Source organism: Tribolium castaneum, chromosome 1 (genome assembly GCF_031307605.1).
Source record: "Tribolium castaneum strain GA2 chromosome 1, icTriCast1.1, whole genome shotgun sequence".
NCBI classification, from domain to species: domain Eukaryota; kingdom Metazoa; phylum Arthropoda; class Insecta; order Coleoptera; family Tenebrionidae; genus Tribolium; species Tribolium castaneum.
Window position 1 is genome coordinate 28,434,111 of NC_087394.1, and position 17,763 is coordinate 28,451,873.

Sequence of the window (17,763 nt, forward strand, 5' to 3'; positions counted from 1 at the left end):
GAAATTAAAGGCAAAATTTCGTGGCAATAAATTATTTGAGTGGTTTATTTTATTTATAGTTACTGTATTTAAAATGTGTCACTCAAAATATCACTTTTCAATACCGCATTGAAAGATTTTAATTGCAATTAAGTTTTATGAAATTATTGGTTTGTGAAATAAATAAATACGACACAGCAATAAAATACACCTACCTTCATATCGCTTCCACGTTGGCTACCGTTTGTAGCATTAAAAAAAATAATAATAATAAAAATGAAATAAAAAAAAATGTTTATTTGCATTAAATTTTGAGCAAGCCACTTTCATTCATTGAAATTAAAGGCAAAACTACGTGGCAATAAATTATTTGAGTGTTTTATTTTATTTATAGTTACTGTATTTAAAATGTGTCACTCAAAATATCACTATTCAACACCGAATTTAAAGATTTTAATTGCATTTAAGTTTTATGAAATTATTGGTTTTTTGAAATAAATAAATACGACACAGCAATGAAATACACCTACCTTCATATCGCTTCCACGTTGGCTAGCGTTTGTAGCATTAAAAAAAATAATAAAAATGAAACCAAAAAAAAATAATAATAAAAATGAAACCAAAAAAAATGTTTATTTGCATTAAATTTTGAGCAAGCCACTTTCATTCATTGAAATTAAAGGCAAAATTTCGTGGCAATAAATTATTTGAGTGGTTTATTTTATTTATAGCTACTGTATTTAAAATGTGTCACTCAAAATATCACTTTTCAATACCGCATTTAAAGATTTTAATTGCAATTAAGTTTTATGAAATTATTGGTTTTTTGAAATAAATAAATACGACACAGCAATAAAATACACCTACCTTCATATCGCTTCCACGTTGGCTACCGTTTGTAGCATTAAAAAAAATTAAAAACAACACCAATAAAAAATCTTTATTTGCATGAAAATTACAACAAGCGACATAATTTTACGGCTGTAAAAAATAGTCAACAATGTTATATTTAAGGATTGCTCTAATTGGTCAAATTAGTCAATAACTAATTTGTCCGGCAAGAACCACGTGGAGGTTTAGAGCATTCTTGCCAGGAAAAATGGATATAAGGATGAGGTAAACAATGATTATTTCAAATGAAGGGAATAAAGGAATTATTGGTTTGTGAAATGAAAAAATAGTACACAAAAATCAAAGCTTTTTCACTTGGCGTTAAATAAATGCTCTTACCTTTATACTGCATCTGCTACCATTTGTAGCAAAACCTAAAAAATAAATTAAAAACACAACCAACAAAAAAATTAATTTGTAGGAAAGTTACAACAAGCGACTTTAATAAATATTATACAGAATAAAGAATACACAATACGGTATAATATATGGCACACAAGCTATTAAATCAACACATCACAAGATAAAACGCAAAAAAATGCACCTACCTTCATATGGCTTCTGCGTTGGCTACTGTTTGTAGCAAGACATTTAAAAAATTAAAACAACACCAATAAAAATCTTTATTTGCATGAAAGTTACAACAAGCAACGTTTGTCAATATTAAACAAAATAAAAAATACACAATACGTTTCAATTTGTGGCAATTAAAATTCAAATCAAATTCAATACCTTAGTAAATAAATGCACTTACCTTCATATCGCTTCCACGTTGGCTACCGTTTGTAGCATTAAAAAAAATAATAATAAAAATGAAACCAAAAAAAATTTTTATTTGCATTAAATTTTGAGCAAGCCACTTTCATTCATTGAAATTAAAGGCAAAATTACGTGGCAATAAATTATTTTAGTGTTTTATTTTATTTATAGTTACTGTATTTAAAATGTGTCACTCAAAATATCACTTTTCAATACCGCATTTAAAGATTTTAATTGCAATTAAGTTTTATGAAATTATTGTTTTTTTGAAATAAATAAATACGACACAGCAAAAAAATACACCTACCTTCATATCGCTTCCACGTTGGCTACCGTTTGTAGCATTAAAAAAAATAATAATAATAAAAATGAAATAAAAAAAATGTTTATTTGCATTAAATTTTGAGCAAGCCACTTTCATTCATTGAAATTAAAGGCAAAATTTCGTGGCAATAAATTATTTGAGTGGTTTATTTTATTTATAGTTACTGTATTTAAAATGTGTCACTCAAAATATCACTTTTCAATACCGCATTTAAAGATTTTAATTGCAATTAAGTTTTATGAAATTATTGGTTTTTTGAAATAAATAAATACAACACAGCAATAAAATACACCTACCTTCATATCGCTTCCACGTTGGCTACCGTTTGTAGCATTAAAAAAAATAATAATAAAAATGAAACCAAAAAAAATGTTTATTTGCATTAAATTTTGAGCAAGCCACTTTCATTCATTGAAATTAAAGGCAAAATTTCGTGGCAATAAATTATTTGAGTGGTTTATTTTATTTATAGTTACTGTATTTAAAATGTGTCACTCAAAATATCACTATTCAACACCAAATTTAAAGATTTTAATTGCATTTAAGTTTTATGAAATTATTGGTTTTTTGAAATAAATAAATACAACACAGCAATAAAATACACCTACCTTCATATCGCTTCCACGTTGGCTACCGTTTGTAGCATTAAAAAAAATAATAATAATAAAAATGAAATAAAAAAAATGTTTATTTGCATTAAATTTTGAGCAAGCCACTTTCATTCATTGAAATTAAAGGCAAAATTTCGTGGCAATAAATTATTTGAGTGGTTTATTTTATTTATAGTTACTGTATTTAAAATGTGTCACTCAAAATATCACTTTTCAATACCGCATTTAAAGATTTTAATTGCAATTAAGTTTTATGAAATTATTGGTTTGTGAAATAAATAAATACGACACAGCAATAAAATACACCTACCTTCATATCGCTTCCACGTTGGCTACCGTTTGTAGCATTAAAAAAAATAATAATAAAAATGAAACCAAAATAAAATTATAATAAAAATGAAACCAAAAAAAATGTTTATTTGCATTAAATTTTGAGCAAGCCACTTTCATTCATTGAAATTAAAGGCAAAATTTCTGGCAATAAATTATTTGAGTGGTTTATTTTATTTATAGTTACTGTATTTAAAATGTGTCACTCAAAATATCACTTTTCAATACCGCATTTAAAGATTTTAATTGCAATTAAGTTTTATGAAATTATAAAGATTTTAATTGCATTTAAGTTTTATGAAATTATTGGTTTGTGAAATAAATAAATACGACACAGCAATAAAATACACCTACCTTCATATCGCTTCCACGTTGGCTACCGTTTGTAGCATTAAAAAAAATAATAATAATAAAAATGAAATAAAAAAAAAATGTTTATTTGCATTAAATTTTGAGCAAGCCACTTTCATTCATTGAAATTAAAGGCAAAATTACGTGGCAATAAATTATTTTAGTGTTTTATTTTATTTATAGTTACTGTATTTAAAATGTTTCACTCAAAATATCACTATTCAACACCAAATTTAAAGATTTTAATTGCATTTAAGTTTTATGAAATTATTGGTTTTTTGAAATAAATAAATACAACACAGCAATAAAATACACCTACCTTCATATCGCTTCCACGTTGGCTACCGTTTGTAGCATTAAAAAAAATAATAATAAAAATGAAACCAAAAAAAAATGTTTATTTGCATTAAATTTTGAGCAAGCCACTTTCATTCATTGAAATTAAAGACAAAATTATTACGTGGCAATTGATTATTTGAGTGTTTGATTATAATTTTATTTACTGTATTTAAAATGTGTCACTCAAACGCGATCACTAGTCACCGAATTGAAAATTTAAACCGGAAAATTTAGATTTGCTTGAGCACACGTCCGTTCGCGACAACGGCAAGTAACAAACTGAATAAATTGAAGGAAACCGCACAATACACAATAATTTAAATAAACCGACCCGACCCGACTCACCTCGCTTCGCCTCGCCTCCCGCTGCCTCTCCCGATCTGACCCGTGCCGCTGCTCGCTGTCGACTGAAGCGCTCTCGCCGCCTGCGCCGCACACCTAACCTCGGGACACGTCACGGATGTGACGTCACTTAAGTCTAAAACAGTCATTACCAGAAATATTCACTGGAAAAATTCGTCAAATTTAGAAACATTCATACACAGAATTAGTTAAAATAGAACAGCATTGATCTAAAAAAATTAATTATGACAAATGTATTTGCCTATAAACGTCTAAAATTATAAAAGTTTCGCATGCAGTCAATGGAAAAATAAAAATGCATGTTTTTATTTAAACAGAAACTGGCAATGTGAAATTTTGGTGCGAAAATTAGTGGTATCGCAATGCGTATAGCCACATTGTTTGTTTGTTTCGTTTTGTTGAAAATTCGGTAGGTTCCAAAAGTAGGGTTATGTTGTCACCCGAAAATGACAAAATTTACACTTTTATGAATTTTGTCTCCATCTCTGCCCTTTCAGAGCGTTATGATAGGATATTTAGGGTCGAAATCTCTACCTTTATTATGTGCTATTGCCAGATAAGGACAAAAGTTCAGAAAGTAGGGTTAGGGTGTATTATGCTCTCTTCTGAAGTGTTAAATTTTAACTTTAATGTTTTTTGTGTTATTTCCTGCTCTTCTAGAGCGCTATTAATTATTATTGAACATGTTTAAGGACAGACAATTCTATCTTGAGTCAACGACATAAATTTCAGTGAGATTTATTGAAAAATGCACTTCTCGTGTCAACCTTTTCATGAAAAAGGGTGTTTAAACGTTTATAAAGGGTATGTTAACGTGTGTTGTTAACTTTACCACGTAATAAAACATAAAGTATAACGTGGTAATTTTTTACTTTAACTACTTCTGGATTTTCAAGCTGAAACTTACACCAAACGATTCCTCTGAGTGCCCTGATGACCGTACACTATGAATTTTCTTGTGCAAATTGAAAATAACATTAGAAAAATAATTTTTATTTTCACTCACTTTTTACTTGAATCGCCATTTTTGTTGATTTTAATTTGAGTTTATTTTTTATAATATCACGTTAATTTTTATTATTATAGTGGATCAAAGTGTCGTCTTTAGGTTAGACTATTGCCTACTATCGGTTAGGAACAACATGATCTCCAAAAATATAACGTAGTTATGAGCTCCAGAAGGTTTACGTAGATAGGTGCGTTTTTCCCAAAAGTGAGTTTTTTGAGATCGAACCGCAAGTGAGTCACACTGCGAGGAGACTCCCATAGACAGAAGTTGCAAACATAAGGTGCCAGACCGGTGCCAGTTTGGCTGATTGCAAGTATGTCTTTATCATCGATTCGGTGACGACTATTAGTTTCGTAAACTTAATGGATTTAATAAATATCTTTAACATTAAATGTGATCGTGTCATGTTGGGTAAAATTCTTCCATCTGTGCTGTCTGTGCATCCACCTTTTCAAATACAATTAAGAAATTTTCATAATTGTATTTGATAAGGTATTGGCATCATTTTGACGTGAGCAAAAATTAAAAAAATATAAAGTAATCGGAATTATTTTAAATTCGCGCCATTTTTAGTACGTGATGATGCGGCTAGATGGCTTCAGCTAGGAATTCATTGCCAACCATTATGTTCCGCTTCTATAAAAGTGTTATTCTAGGCATATAAGTACGTAAAAAAATATTTTTTAAAATTCATGATGAAGAGGATTGTTGCTGGTCTGACCTATTTCGTAAACTTTTTGATTTTCAATATCTTTTATCTGTGTGTTGTATATTAAATTACGCTAAATGAATAAATGGTATATAAAGATAGGATTGATAGGAGCGGAAAATATAATATATCTCTATTGATTATGAAATAATAAGTTTACAATAAGATGCATAACATCGATGGTTTAATGAAAAACCTATGTGACCAAATAATAATTTTTGAGGATTTTGTTACATAATAATAATAAAGTATCAAACGGTAATACTAAACACACGTAAACGTGCATATAAACCTTCGTTAAATGAGAAAAAAATTAGTTACTTATCACAAACTAGTACTTGAGATTAACTCATATCACTGTTTATATGATCAATACGTACGTGTTTATTTTTCTGAAAATAAAGTAGAGTAATTAGAAAAAAGAGACACTAGACCATAACCAATTAAATTCCTCGAAACATTAAAATATAAAGACGGGGAGATTTTTTTAACAAAGTGAAGCATAAACAAAAAGAAGATGAGACTTTGAAAGACTTTTGAGAAAGCAGAAAAAATAGGAAATTGAATGTGTAGGCACGTAGATTTGAGATATAAATTTGAAAGAAATACAGAGTGATTTACGAGGGATAATATTACATTTTTATCAAAAAGTGATAATGAAAATGTGCACCAAAATTATTTAATTATTTAAAAATAGTAGCACGGTTTCCAAAAATGTAATCGTGGTTGCATCTTCTTCATGAATTGCCCTGAATACAGACAACGTGAGTTCAGAAATATTTAAACAAAATTACAAAAAGTATACCAGTTTACTTAGTGAGTAATAATGATGAATAAAAAGGGTAGAAAGAAAACATAAATTAAATTTTTTAACTTATTTGTTCATAAATTATATGTATTCTTAGTTTATTGAATCGTTACCTCTGATACGATACCTGAAAGTATATCCACTGGGCTGACTAGGATAATCACTTACCTGAGTGATTTTGATTACTAAAAATTTCAAATAACAGCGAAAGTAAAACTAAAAATTTAATTTAAATTGGGTTTATTCGTGTCTTTTTTTATGTGTAGGTAAAATGTGGTGAAAATTCGTAAAAATAAAGAACCTCAAAAAAAAACATTCAAATTTGTTTACTACATTTTAACAACGGGCGTTTGTCATCTTCAGGCGGTCCAAGATTCAGGCCTAAAGATTACAACGGCCGTTTCGAAACGTAGCAAATAAATTGGAATCATGTTTTTCACGTTTTTTATTTCCACCACATTAAAAATTTAATCATTAAAAAAAATTAGTTTATCTTTAAATAAATAAAGCAAAAATAAATTTCTCACATTGACTAAAAAAACACTAATTAACAGCGTAATTGTTAGGGAATTACTTAAATAAGTAACAGTTTGAAGCATGGCTGTGAGACACCACCAATTCTTGAAAAAATCATAAGTTATTGTTATGTTTTTCACATGGTAAATACCTTCAATATTTATAGTGGTAACTGCTCGGGTAAAAAATAGAATTATGCAAAAGTTTATAGGCGTAATTAACAGTTGGGTAACGTAAGAAAAAAATCGTTAGTGTTAATGCTGTATTTGGGAATCAGGTAATTATTTTAAGCTGAATCATTTATCTTCTTACGTTCAGAAAAATTAATACTCAGCTTTGCCCCATAAGCTATTTTTACTACTCCTATAATAATATAAATTGAATAAAGCTGCTGTCTCATCTCGAGAATGACCCTTTAGTTGTATTTTTTTTGCCGGACTTAACACAATGTTAACAAAGACGACGAAGGTATAAATATTATGTAACTTTTTTCAGAGATAAAAACACGGTGGGCGTTTTTTGGCACAACGCCGCCGAAACCTGGGTTGACATCAACAACAGCAAAGACAAAAATTTTGTTTCTTCCATCATAAACCTAGTCTCAAGCCACCAATATGACAATTTCGTTGATGCTCATTTCATGAGTGAGAGTGGCGTTTTCGATATGTTTGTTTTAATGGGACCTAAGCCGAAAGATGCCGTACGACAATACGCATCTTTGACCGGTGTTGCCCCCTTACCACAAGTACTTACATAATATTACCCCCAACATTTTCTTCACTTTTTCGATTTGTAGTATTTTGCGCTAGGCTATCACCAATGCCGCTGGAACTACTTTGACGAAACTGACGTCGTCAACGTTGTTAATAATTTTGATCTCAATGAATTACCTGTTGATTCTATTTGGCTAGATATTGAGTACACGGATGGGAAAAAGTATTTCACGTGGCAGCCGTTCAAATTTGCACATCCGCGTGAAATGGTTTCGAATTTGACATCAACTGGCCGAAAGTTGGTTGTTATCATTGATCCGCATATTAAGCGAGAGGATGGTTATTTCCTCCATGAGGATTGTCTAGCTAATGACTATTACGTTAAAAATAAAGACGGCAATGTTTACGAAGGTACTGGTAATTAATTTTTTTGTGGATTTTTTAACAAAATTGTTAGGTTCCTGCTGGCCTGGTGCTAGCAGTTACCCGGATTTGTTCGATCCTAAAGTCCAGGAGTACTACAAAGGTTTGTACGCTTTGGATAAGTTCAAAGGGACGACTCAAGACGTCCACATTTGGAACGATATGAACGAACCGTCGGTTTTTAACGGACCGGAGGTCACAATGCCTAAAGATTGTAAACATTACGGAGGCTGGGAACACAGACATGTGCACAACCTTTACGCTTTGCTTTATGTATTTATTAATTGCTCAAAGTTGTGACAATATTCCAATTTCCATTTTTTAGACTGAAATCACTTATGCCGGTTTGATTAAACGGACAAGTGACCGCAGGCCGTTTATTTTAACAAGGGGTCACTTTGCCGGATCTCAGAGAACTGCAGCTGTTTGGACTGGAGATAACGCGGCAGAATGGTCGCATCTCCAGGCCAGTTTTCCAATGTGTTTGGCTGAAGCTTTGGGAGGGATTAGTTTTTGTGGGGCTGATATTGGAGGGTACTTTAATAATCCTGATATCGAATTATTGCAAAGGTGGTACCAAGTGAGTGTTTTTTTTTCTAATTGGTCCAATGGTTTTTCTGGTCGTTTTAGGCCGGTATTTGGTTACCATTTTACCGTGCCCATGCCCATCTAGAGACAAAACGTCGCGAACCTTACGTTTTCAACGAAGATGTTCGTACTAGAATCCGAAACGCTTTGAGGCTACGTTATGCCATTTTGCCCCTGTTTTACACCTTGTTTAGGGAACATGAAATGACAGGGGAACCTGTGATAAGGCCACTATTTTACGAGTATCCTACTGATACTAATGTTGTCGATATTGAAAACCAACTACTTCTCGGTTTGTAAAAAAACTAGTCGTAGAAAAAATGTTGTATTTGTATTAGGTGACCGAATTTTGGCACGACCTGTGACCGAGTCCGGCGTGTCTTCGGTCAGTGTTTACCTGCCTGGAGGTCCTGAACAATTTTGGTACGATATTGAAGATTTCAAACAATATCAGGGAACTGGCGTTGTTAACATACCGGTGACTTTAGATAATGTGATTAGTTGTCCAATTTTTGCAAAATTTTCACAAATTGTTTCCAGATTCCTGCGTTTTATAGGGGTGGCACTATCACCCCACGTAAGGATAGGCCTAGGAGGTCGTCCACTTTAACACATCATGATCCTTACACACTTTACGTTGCATTGGACAACAACGTAAGTGTCAGGACACGGAATGACTCGTTTTGTAATATTTTTTGCAGAAATCTGCGTCCGGTACGTTGTATGTAGATGACGGTGAAAGCTTTGACTATCGTAATAAAAAATATTTGTATTTGAATTTCGAGTTTAAGGACAATACTCTGACTAGCAGGCACGGGCATGTTCTAGTTTGTGATTATTTAAATTAATTTGCTTTTTTAGCTTGATTGATAAAACTGATTTTCCTACTGATGCCTGGATCGAGCGAGTGGTTATTTTAGAACCGCCTGAGGAAATCACCACAGCTATTTTAACGAGCAATAGTAATGGTTTCAATTTTTTGAGGTTGGCATTTATTTATTTGCTTCAGGCATAGGTACTGTTAATTTGGAAACTACTTACGACGGTGAAAATCGTTCCTTGATCGTTCGTAAGCCTGGTGTTAATGTTGGAGAGTCCTTTGCTTTGAAACTTATTCACTGAATTTTTTGATTACCATTTAATACGTACGTTTTTATGTGATACTGCCTTAAACCATACAGTGCAACAAAAATGTTGCAGTCTAAGCAAAGCTTCGAACAATTCTAATAATTCTTAGAAATAAATGATATAAATAATAAAAAACAATACAATCGTAAAATCATCGATCATGATAAATTTGAAACAGGTTTTCTGGCGCTAAAAACTATCGTAAACAACCATTTACAGGTGTAATTAAGTATGGACGAAAAATACAGTCGACCAGATAAGTTATGTACTTGTCAACAATAACGAAAAGAATGACTTAATTTTTAGAGCTTCTAAGCTTTTATGTAATTTTTTTTCAGGCGCAAAAACTATCGTAAATAACAATTTACAGGTGTGATTAAGTATGGACGAAAAATGCAGTCGACCAGATAAGTTATGTACTTGTCAACAATAACGAAAAGAATGACTTTATTTTTAGAGCTTATAAACTTTTCTGTAATTTTTTTTCGGGCGCTAAAACTATCGTAAATATCCATTTACAGGTGTAATTAAAAATGGACGAAAAATGCAGTCGACCAGATAAGTTATGTACATGTGAACAATAACGAAAAGAATGACTTTATTTTTAGAACTTCTACGCCTTTATGTAATGAATATTAGATTTATTGTTGATCAGCTGTCATTTGTCATCGCTATTATGGCGTTAAATTGAAAACTTAAAATTTTTACAATGAAACAAAAACTTTAAGTTAATTATCAAAATTAAATTATCTGTAGCAAGTTATTGAACCTGAATATGCAGAACCAGTCTATGTCCCGAAAACAGAACTAGGTAAGAATATCCTGAAGGTGTCTTATTTTAACGTAAATATAAGTACAAATAAAAAAATGTAATTCGACCGATTCAGGGGACAATAGCTAATGAACACTTGTTACTAACTAGCCAAGTTTAATGCAATCCTAAAATCTGATACCATTAGTAAATTTGAAATAGTAATTTTGGGGCCCAAATTTCTAAGCCAATCTCGAACAACTACGTATCTCATGTCAAATTACATATGAATGAAAAATGCAGTTCACCATCTGAGTAGTGCTATTTAGTAATAAAATGTTTTAAATGACTGCTTTATTTGTGGAAGTTTTTTTACTGTATAAATTTTGCACACAGCATGTAATTTATTGTATCACCATTGGTAAATTTGAGAGATAGAAATTTTTGCGTCAAAATTTTTAAACCAATCGCGAACAACTATTTACTTTACGTGTTATCAAATATTAACGAAAAATGCTGTCGACCATTTGAGTCATGGTATTTAATTATTTACCCACAAGAATGTTAAATTGTTCTTAACTAGATGCGTACTCCATTTGTATTCTTTCAATTTTAAGTCCAGTGTTGCCAACAGACTCAGTTTGTATTTTAATTGTTAAATGATAATAACTTGAATTTTAGAGCTTGTAAGCTTTTGTGCAATGAATATTAGGTTTATTGCTAATCAGCTGTTTTTTACAAGTGTCAGTCGTCATCGCCATCATGGCGTTAAATTTTAAGTAAGTGTTAAAATAATTCAGTTTTTACTCTGATACGAACTCTTTAGATCAATTAACTAAATTAGATGACGTAGTTTTATCTTGTAGCAATTCAGTTATGTTCATGTTACAGTCATTTATGTAGTTTTTTTTGTTAATAGTGTTTGTTACCGGCTGACACTTTTTCTTGTAGGTACGGTTTCTTGATTTTATTAATACTCGCAACAACATCAGCGGTCGACAAAAACAATTTTAAATCATGCGGACAAAGTAGTTTTTGCAGGTATGTTTTTACACCCACTTATAAGTTTGTTATCTAAGCATACTTTTAGGCGCTTGAGAAATTTCAAGCCTGGAACGATTTCCTACGTTTTAAATTTAGACACTTTACACGTTGGTGATAACTCAATAGAGGCCGATTTGAAAAATGTGGAAGCCGAAGCTGATTTTAGATTCACTTTGACTTCTCTTGCTGGAAATATATTCAGGGTGTTTATTGATGAAGTCAAGCCTTTGCATCCCCGGTATCAAGTACAGGGGGCACTTAATGGCGAGCCACAAGTGGCCAAGTAATTTGAATAACTCCCAGTCAAACAATTCATAATCCAACCAAAATAATTTTTAGATTGGAAGTTTTAGAGCGCACAAAAGACAAAGTAACGGTACGTTCAGGCGATAACAAAGCAGTCGTCACAGCAAATCCTATTAAAGTTGAGTTTTTCAAAAATGACGCCCTTGTGGCTGTTATCAATGAGAAGGGGTTATTCAACATGGAACATCTCAGGGCTAAGCCTGCCGAAGGGTTGGTTACTCTCATACAGTGGGAATGGTTAGTTTCATTGTGAAATTGTAGTGAAGGGGAAGGGGAACAAGAGGTGAAGGAAGACCCCGGCGCTTGGGAAGAAAATTTCAAGTCTCATCATGACTCCAAACCTAGAGGACCTGAAGCAGTGGGTGTTGATGTCACTTTTCCAGGAGCCTTCAGGATTTATGGGCTGCCTGAACATGCAGATAGGTTGGCTTTGAGGAGCACGGGGCCTGGGGGGCTTGACCCTTACCGCTTGTACAATTTGGACGTTTTTGAGTATGAAGTTGACTCCACTATGGCCATCTATGGTGCTGTCCCGGTGGTCTATGCTCATTCGTAAGTTTTTGCAAAAGTTTTTTCTTCTGCTTTATCTAATTTTATTTACCTGTTTTGTAAAAATGAAAAATGATTTTGAAGTTCTAAAAATAGAATGACGAACTGAATTCTCTAATTTTTCGAAACAATAAGCGCCCTCGAACTCACTAGTAAGTATTTTTTTTAATTTATGATGAGGATTGTCACTGGCCTGATTGTTGACTTTGTTATAATCCGTGGTTTCAAAATATTCACGTATTCACCATTTGGAAAAATTAAGTACTCTTATGTAGACGTCTTTTTTAAAATCAAATACTAATCTTACTTTTCTAGTAATTTATTGAAATAATTTTAGAAATTAAATTAATGGCGTATAATTATTCCGGTGAAAGTCATTCTAGCACCCGTTTCCTATAAAAAAAACATTTAAATTGCGCAATGTCAGAAATTATTGGAATATAAACCAAACCAAATTTATGTGCCCTTTACATTTAAGATGTATTACGTCTTTTCGTCTTACTTAACGTTGTGAAAAATGTGTTAATATTTGTACACTTGGGTTTAATATAGAGGACGAATTAAGAGTTTTAAGAGGAGTTCCTGGTTGTAATTTGTAATGAATTTCAATCAGAATAAAAATTTTCGTCTAAAATCCAAATGTAAAAAGCAACTAACATAAGCTTTCCTTAAGAATGAAGCGAGTTACAGAGCATCTTATCAAATTGTTAAAAAATGCAGTTGCTTTTTAAGTCCAAAATACGCTCTCTTCAGCATTCCAACTTGCTTCGATTGACTGTATAAGTAACTGATTCTAATAAAGAAAAAATCATTATTAAGACTGATATTTTCGAAACACCAGCGTTTTAGAACCTGTTAGTTGGTTTACATACATGTAAAATAATAAAGGGTTTCCCAATAAGAACTATATGTTTTTAAAAATAAATAAAATACGAAATATTTGAAATAAATGGAGAACTTTTTTTTTCTCATAAAATATAACTTATGACAATAGTTTTGTATAACACATCATTCAAATGCCCACCTCTGTTTCGTCGACAGAATCGAATTCAATGAACCTAATTTTAAGTGACTTTTTGCAATAAATCAGGTGTAATTTTATTAATGCAACGTCCAATGTTTAATTTTAAAGCGTCTACAGATCGAAGTTTTTTCTCCACAAAATGTAATTAATAAATTATTTACAGTTCCATTTATTCCTGGAGATTAGAGTGTCACCAAATTTTAAAAAAATACCGATTATTATTTTAAAAATTGTTTGCATAATAAGCAAACGTTAAAGCGTATATTTAACCATCATAAATTGTCAAAATATACTTATTAACATAAATCGTAGAGAGATTTCTATCATTTGAAATATGGTTACCATAATGTTTTTAAAAAATATCGTCCATACAAAGAAAAGCTTATTAATCATTTAGGATTGTATCAGTTTTGTATCTTCCAATATAAATCGCCAGCTTTAGAAACGAATAATCTCCAAATACAGACGATACGTGGGAATGTATGAATAAAGTTAAGTAAATGTTGCTTTTATTTGTACTAATAAAAGATAGTGTAATTTATAATTCTTTAGAAATAAAAATACAACTATAGAAAAAGCTTTTGCTACATTTTATTCATATGTTAATGTAGCATTCGTAGAATACTACATTAAAATCAAAATCGAGTATTTCCAATTTTTTTGAGCAGTTTTTCATATCAAAATGCTTAATTTTTTGAGGGAAAAAGATTGCATATTAAAGGATCATTTGTTATTAAAACATCATATCCACAACTTTAATAAACATTTCAGGTCAAATGATTTTGATATTCTCCAGAAACAAAACTAACACTATTATTTATAGTACTTCAAAAAAGGTATTTAGCTTGTATTTTTATTACGGATAAAGACAAACGACAACATTTACAAAAAATAAAGAAATAAAACAACAATGCCTTGTCATGTTTTTTTCTCAGCACTACAGTGTATTATTTACAATTCAAAATTTCATAAAACTGTTGTCATTCCATTTAAATAATATGGCTTAGCTAATTTAAAACCTGATGTTATGTTACGATAAATTTGTGTTCGTATTATAAGAACTGCAGTGGTTTATCACCTTATATGCCTTAGGAAAAATTTAACAACGCATTTATGTTATTGTGGTTTCATTTTGGCAAAACTAGAGACAAAAACACAGTGGGCGTTTTCTGGCACAACGCCGCCGAAACCTGGGTAGACATCAGCAACAGTAAAGACACAAACGTTGTTTCCTCCATCGTAAACCTGGTCTCAGGCCACCAGCCTGACAACGCCGTTGACGCTCATTTCATGAGCGAGAGTGGCGTTTTCGATATGTTTGTTTTAATGGGACCTAAGCCGAAAGATGCCGTACGACAATACGCCTCTTTGACCGGTGTTGCCCCCTTACCACAAGTACTTACGTAACATTACCCCCAACATTTTCTTCACTTTTTCCAATTTGTAGTACTTTGCACTAGCCTACCACCAGTGCCGTTGGAACTACAACGACGAAACTGACGTGATTAACGTCATAGATAATTTCGATCTCAATGAGTTACCTGTCGATGTTATCTGGCTAGATATTGAATACACCGATGGGAAAAAATATTTCACGTGGGATCCGGTTAAGTTTGCACATCCGAGCGAAATGATTTCGAATTTGACATCAACTGGCCGAAAGTTGGTCGTTATTATTGATCCGCATATTAAGCGAGAGGGTGGTTATTTCCTCCATGAGGACTGTCTAGCCAATGACTATTACGTTAAAAATAAAGACGGCAATGTTTACGAAGGTACTGGTAATTAATTTTTTTCCGGATTTTTTTACAAAATTGTTAGGTTGGTGCTGGCCTGGGTCTAGTAGTTACCCGGATTTGCTCGATCCTAAAGTCCAGGAGTACTACAAAGGTTTGTACGCTCTGGATAAGTTCAAAGGGACGACTCAAGACGTCCACATTTGGAACGATATGAACGAACCGTCGGTTTTTAACGGACCGGAGGTCACAATGCCGAAAGATTGCAAACATTACGGAGGCTGGGAACATAGACACATTCACAACATCTACGGGTTGCTTTATGTATTTATTAATTGCTCGAAGTTGTGACAATATTCCAGTTTCCATTTTCTAGACTGAAATCACTTATGCCGGTTTGATTAAGCGGTCAAGTGACCGCAGGCCGTTTATTTTAACAAGGAGTCACTTTGCCGGATCTCAGAGAACTGCAGCTGTTTGGACTGGAGATAACGCGGCAGAATGGTCGCATCTCCAGGCCAGTTTTCCAATGTGTTTATCCGAGGCTTTGGGAGGGATTAGTTTTTGTGGGGCTGATATTGGAGGCTTCTTTAATAATCCTGATACCGAGTTGTTGCAAAGGTGGTACCAGGTGAGTTGGATTTTTCCCCATTGGTCCAATGGTCGTTTCTGGTCGTTTTAGACCGGGATCTGGTTACCATTTTACCGTGCCCATGCCCATCTGGACACAAGACGTCGCGAACCTTACCTTTTCAATGAAGATGTTCGTACTAGAATCCGAAACGCTTTGAGACTACGTTATGCCATTTTGCCCCTGTTTTACACCTTGTTCAGGGAACATGAAACGACAGGGGAACCTGTGATAAGGCCACTATTTTACGAGTATCCTACTGATACTAATGTTATCGATATCGACGACCAACTTCTAGTCGGTTTGTAACAAAAACTAGTTGTAGAAAAAATGTTGTATGTTTGTATTAGGTGACCGGATTTTGGCCCGACCTGTGACGGAGTCCGGCGTGTCTTCCGTCAGTGTTTACCTGCCTGGAGGTCCTGAACAATTTTGGTACGATATTGAAGATTTCAAACAATATCACGGAACTGGCGTTGTTAACATACCGGTGACTTTAGATAAGGTGATTAGTTGGTTAATTTTTGCGAAATTTTCACAAATTGTTTCCAGATTCCTGCGTTTTATAGGGGTGGCACTATCACCCCACGTAAAGATAGGCCGAGGAGGTCGTCCACTTTAACACATCATGATCCTTACACACTTTACGTTGCATTGGACAACAATGTAAGTGTCAGGACACGGAATGAATCGTTTTGTAATATTTTTTGCAGAAATCTGCGTCCGGTACGTTGTATGTAGATGACGGTGAAAGTTTTGGTTATCGTAATAAGAAATACTTGTATTTGAACTTCGAGTTTAAGGACAATACTCTGACCAGCAGGTACGTGCATGTTTTAGTTTGTGATTATTTAGTTAATTTGCATTTTTAGCTTGATTGATAAAACTGATTTCCCTACTGATGCCTGGATCGAGCGAGTGGTCATTTTAGGACCGCCTGAGAAAATCACCAAGGCTATTTTAACGAGCAATAGTAAGGATTTTAATTTTTTAAGGTTGGCATTTATTTATTTGCTTCAGGCTTAGGTACTGTTAATTTGGAAACTTCTTACGACGGTGAAAATCGGTCCTTGGTCGTTCGTAAGCCTGGTGTTAATGTTAGAGAGCCGTTTACGTTGAAACTTCATTAAAATTTGTTGGTTTAGCATTTTTCTTAATTTTTATTTAATACGTAGAATGTTTTTTATGTGATACTTCCTTCCATCGTTGTGCTACATTTTGTGTCAATAAAGAAATTTTACAGAGTTATAAATACTCAATTTGTGTTTTATTTACTTCCTTTGATCACGATTACAAGTAAACAATATAATTTGTTGAAATAATGAATCCGGAGTTGTTATTAGGATCACAGGAATGCAAAAGGGTGTTTAGGATATTAAGCGGGAAATTTAAATTTCCCGCCTAAAATTCGAAACATCTCTTCGCGTTTCTGTGATCCTGATACCAACTTTTAAGAAAACGAAAAATTGACTCTTAAAATGGTCAAAAATCTGAAAAATCGAGATTTGGTACCAGGATCATAGGAACGCAAAGAGGTGTTTTGAATTTTTAGCGGGAATTTTAAATTTCCCGCCTAAACATCTCCTCGCGTTTCTGTGATCCTGGTACCAACTCCAGATTTAAAAATTGAAGAATTTTTCGAAGAAAAATTGAAACGGAAAATTTTCTCTTGAAATTTTAAAATCGGGATTTGGTACCAGGATCATAGGAACGCAAAGAGGTGTTTTGAGTTTTTAGCGGGAAATTTAAATTTCCCGCCCAAACATCTCCTCGCGTTTCTGTGATCCTGGTACCAACTCCAGATTTAAAAATCGAACAATTTTTCGAAGAAAAATATCGAAACGGAAAATTTTCTCATAAAATTTTAAAAATCGGGATTT

At 32.8% G+C, this 17,763-nt stretch overlaps 2 protein-coding genes across 3 annotated transcripts in view; both read left to right on the top strand.

Annotated features, from left to right (window-relative positions):
• LOC657250 (neutral alpha-glucosidase AB) overlaps window positions 1-10,605 on the top strand; it is a 51,220-nt gene extending 40,615 nt beyond the window's left edge. Inside the window, exons 6-16 of one of the 2 annotated variants that reach the window (XR_010336336.1) lie at window positions 7,486-7,735; window positions 7,787-8,114; window positions 8,161-8,399; window positions 8,452-8,706; window positions 8,757-9,006; window positions 9,053-9,207; window positions 9,255-9,368; window positions 9,416-9,525; window positions 9,576-9,676; window positions 9,724-10,404; window positions 10,451-10,605. Coding sequence is in view for 1 of the 2 variants with exons in the window: in XM_064359897.1 (XP_064215967.1) it covers window positions 7,486-7,735; window positions 7,787-8,114; window positions 8,161-8,399; window positions 8,452-8,706; window positions 8,757-9,006; window positions 9,053-9,207; window positions 9,255-9,368; window positions 9,416-9,525; window positions 9,576-9,676; window positions 9,724-9,836 (1,915 nt within the window). In the remaining variant the exon portion in view is untranslated. Of the gene's footprint in view, window positions 1-7,485; window positions 7,736-7,786; window positions 8,115-8,160; window positions 8,400-8,451; window positions 8,707-8,756; window positions 9,007-9,052; window positions 9,208-9,254; window positions 9,369-9,415; window positions 9,526-9,575; window positions 9,677-9,723 lie in introns of both variants that reach the window. The other variant, XM_064359897.1, reaches the window with a different exon arrangement.
• Window positions 10,606-11,377: 772 nt separating this feature from the next.
• On the top strand, window positions 11,378-17,142 carry LOC657174 (neutral alpha-glucosidase AB). Its single transcript, XM_008192855.3, has 15 exons — window positions 11,378-11,492; window positions 11,545-11,634; window positions 11,684-11,920; window positions 11,977-12,153; window positions 12,205-12,495; window positions 14,662-14,911; window positions 14,964-15,291; window positions 15,338-15,576; window positions 15,629-15,883; window positions 15,935-16,184; window positions 16,234-16,388; window positions 16,436-16,549; window positions 16,597-16,706; window positions 16,756-16,856; window positions 16,904-17,142. Exons 1-15 carry the CDS (start codon window positions 11,470-11,472, stop codon window positions 17,011-17,013), a joined length of 2,730 nt encoding a protein of 909 aa, XP_008191077.1. The 5' UTR covers window positions 11,378-11,469; the 3' UTR covers window positions 17,014-17,142.
• The last annotated feature ends 621 nt before the right edge of the window (window positions 17,143-17,763 follow it).

What these genes read in the sequence shown, in the direction of transcription:
- LOC657174 (XM_008192855.3), top strand. Translation starts at nt 11,470, where the DNA reads ATGTTCATGTTACAGTCATTTAT. An exon ending in AGGGCTAAGCCTGCCGAAGG is followed by an intron (nt 12,154 to 12,204) that starts GTTGGTTACTCT and finishes GTGAAATTGTAG; the next exon opens with TGAAGGGGAAGGGGAACAAG. An exon ending in TGTTGCAAAGGTGGTACCAG is followed by an intron (nt 15,884 to 15,934) that starts GTGAGTTGGATT and finishes TGGTCGTTTTAG; the next exon opens with ACCGGGATCTGGTTACCATT.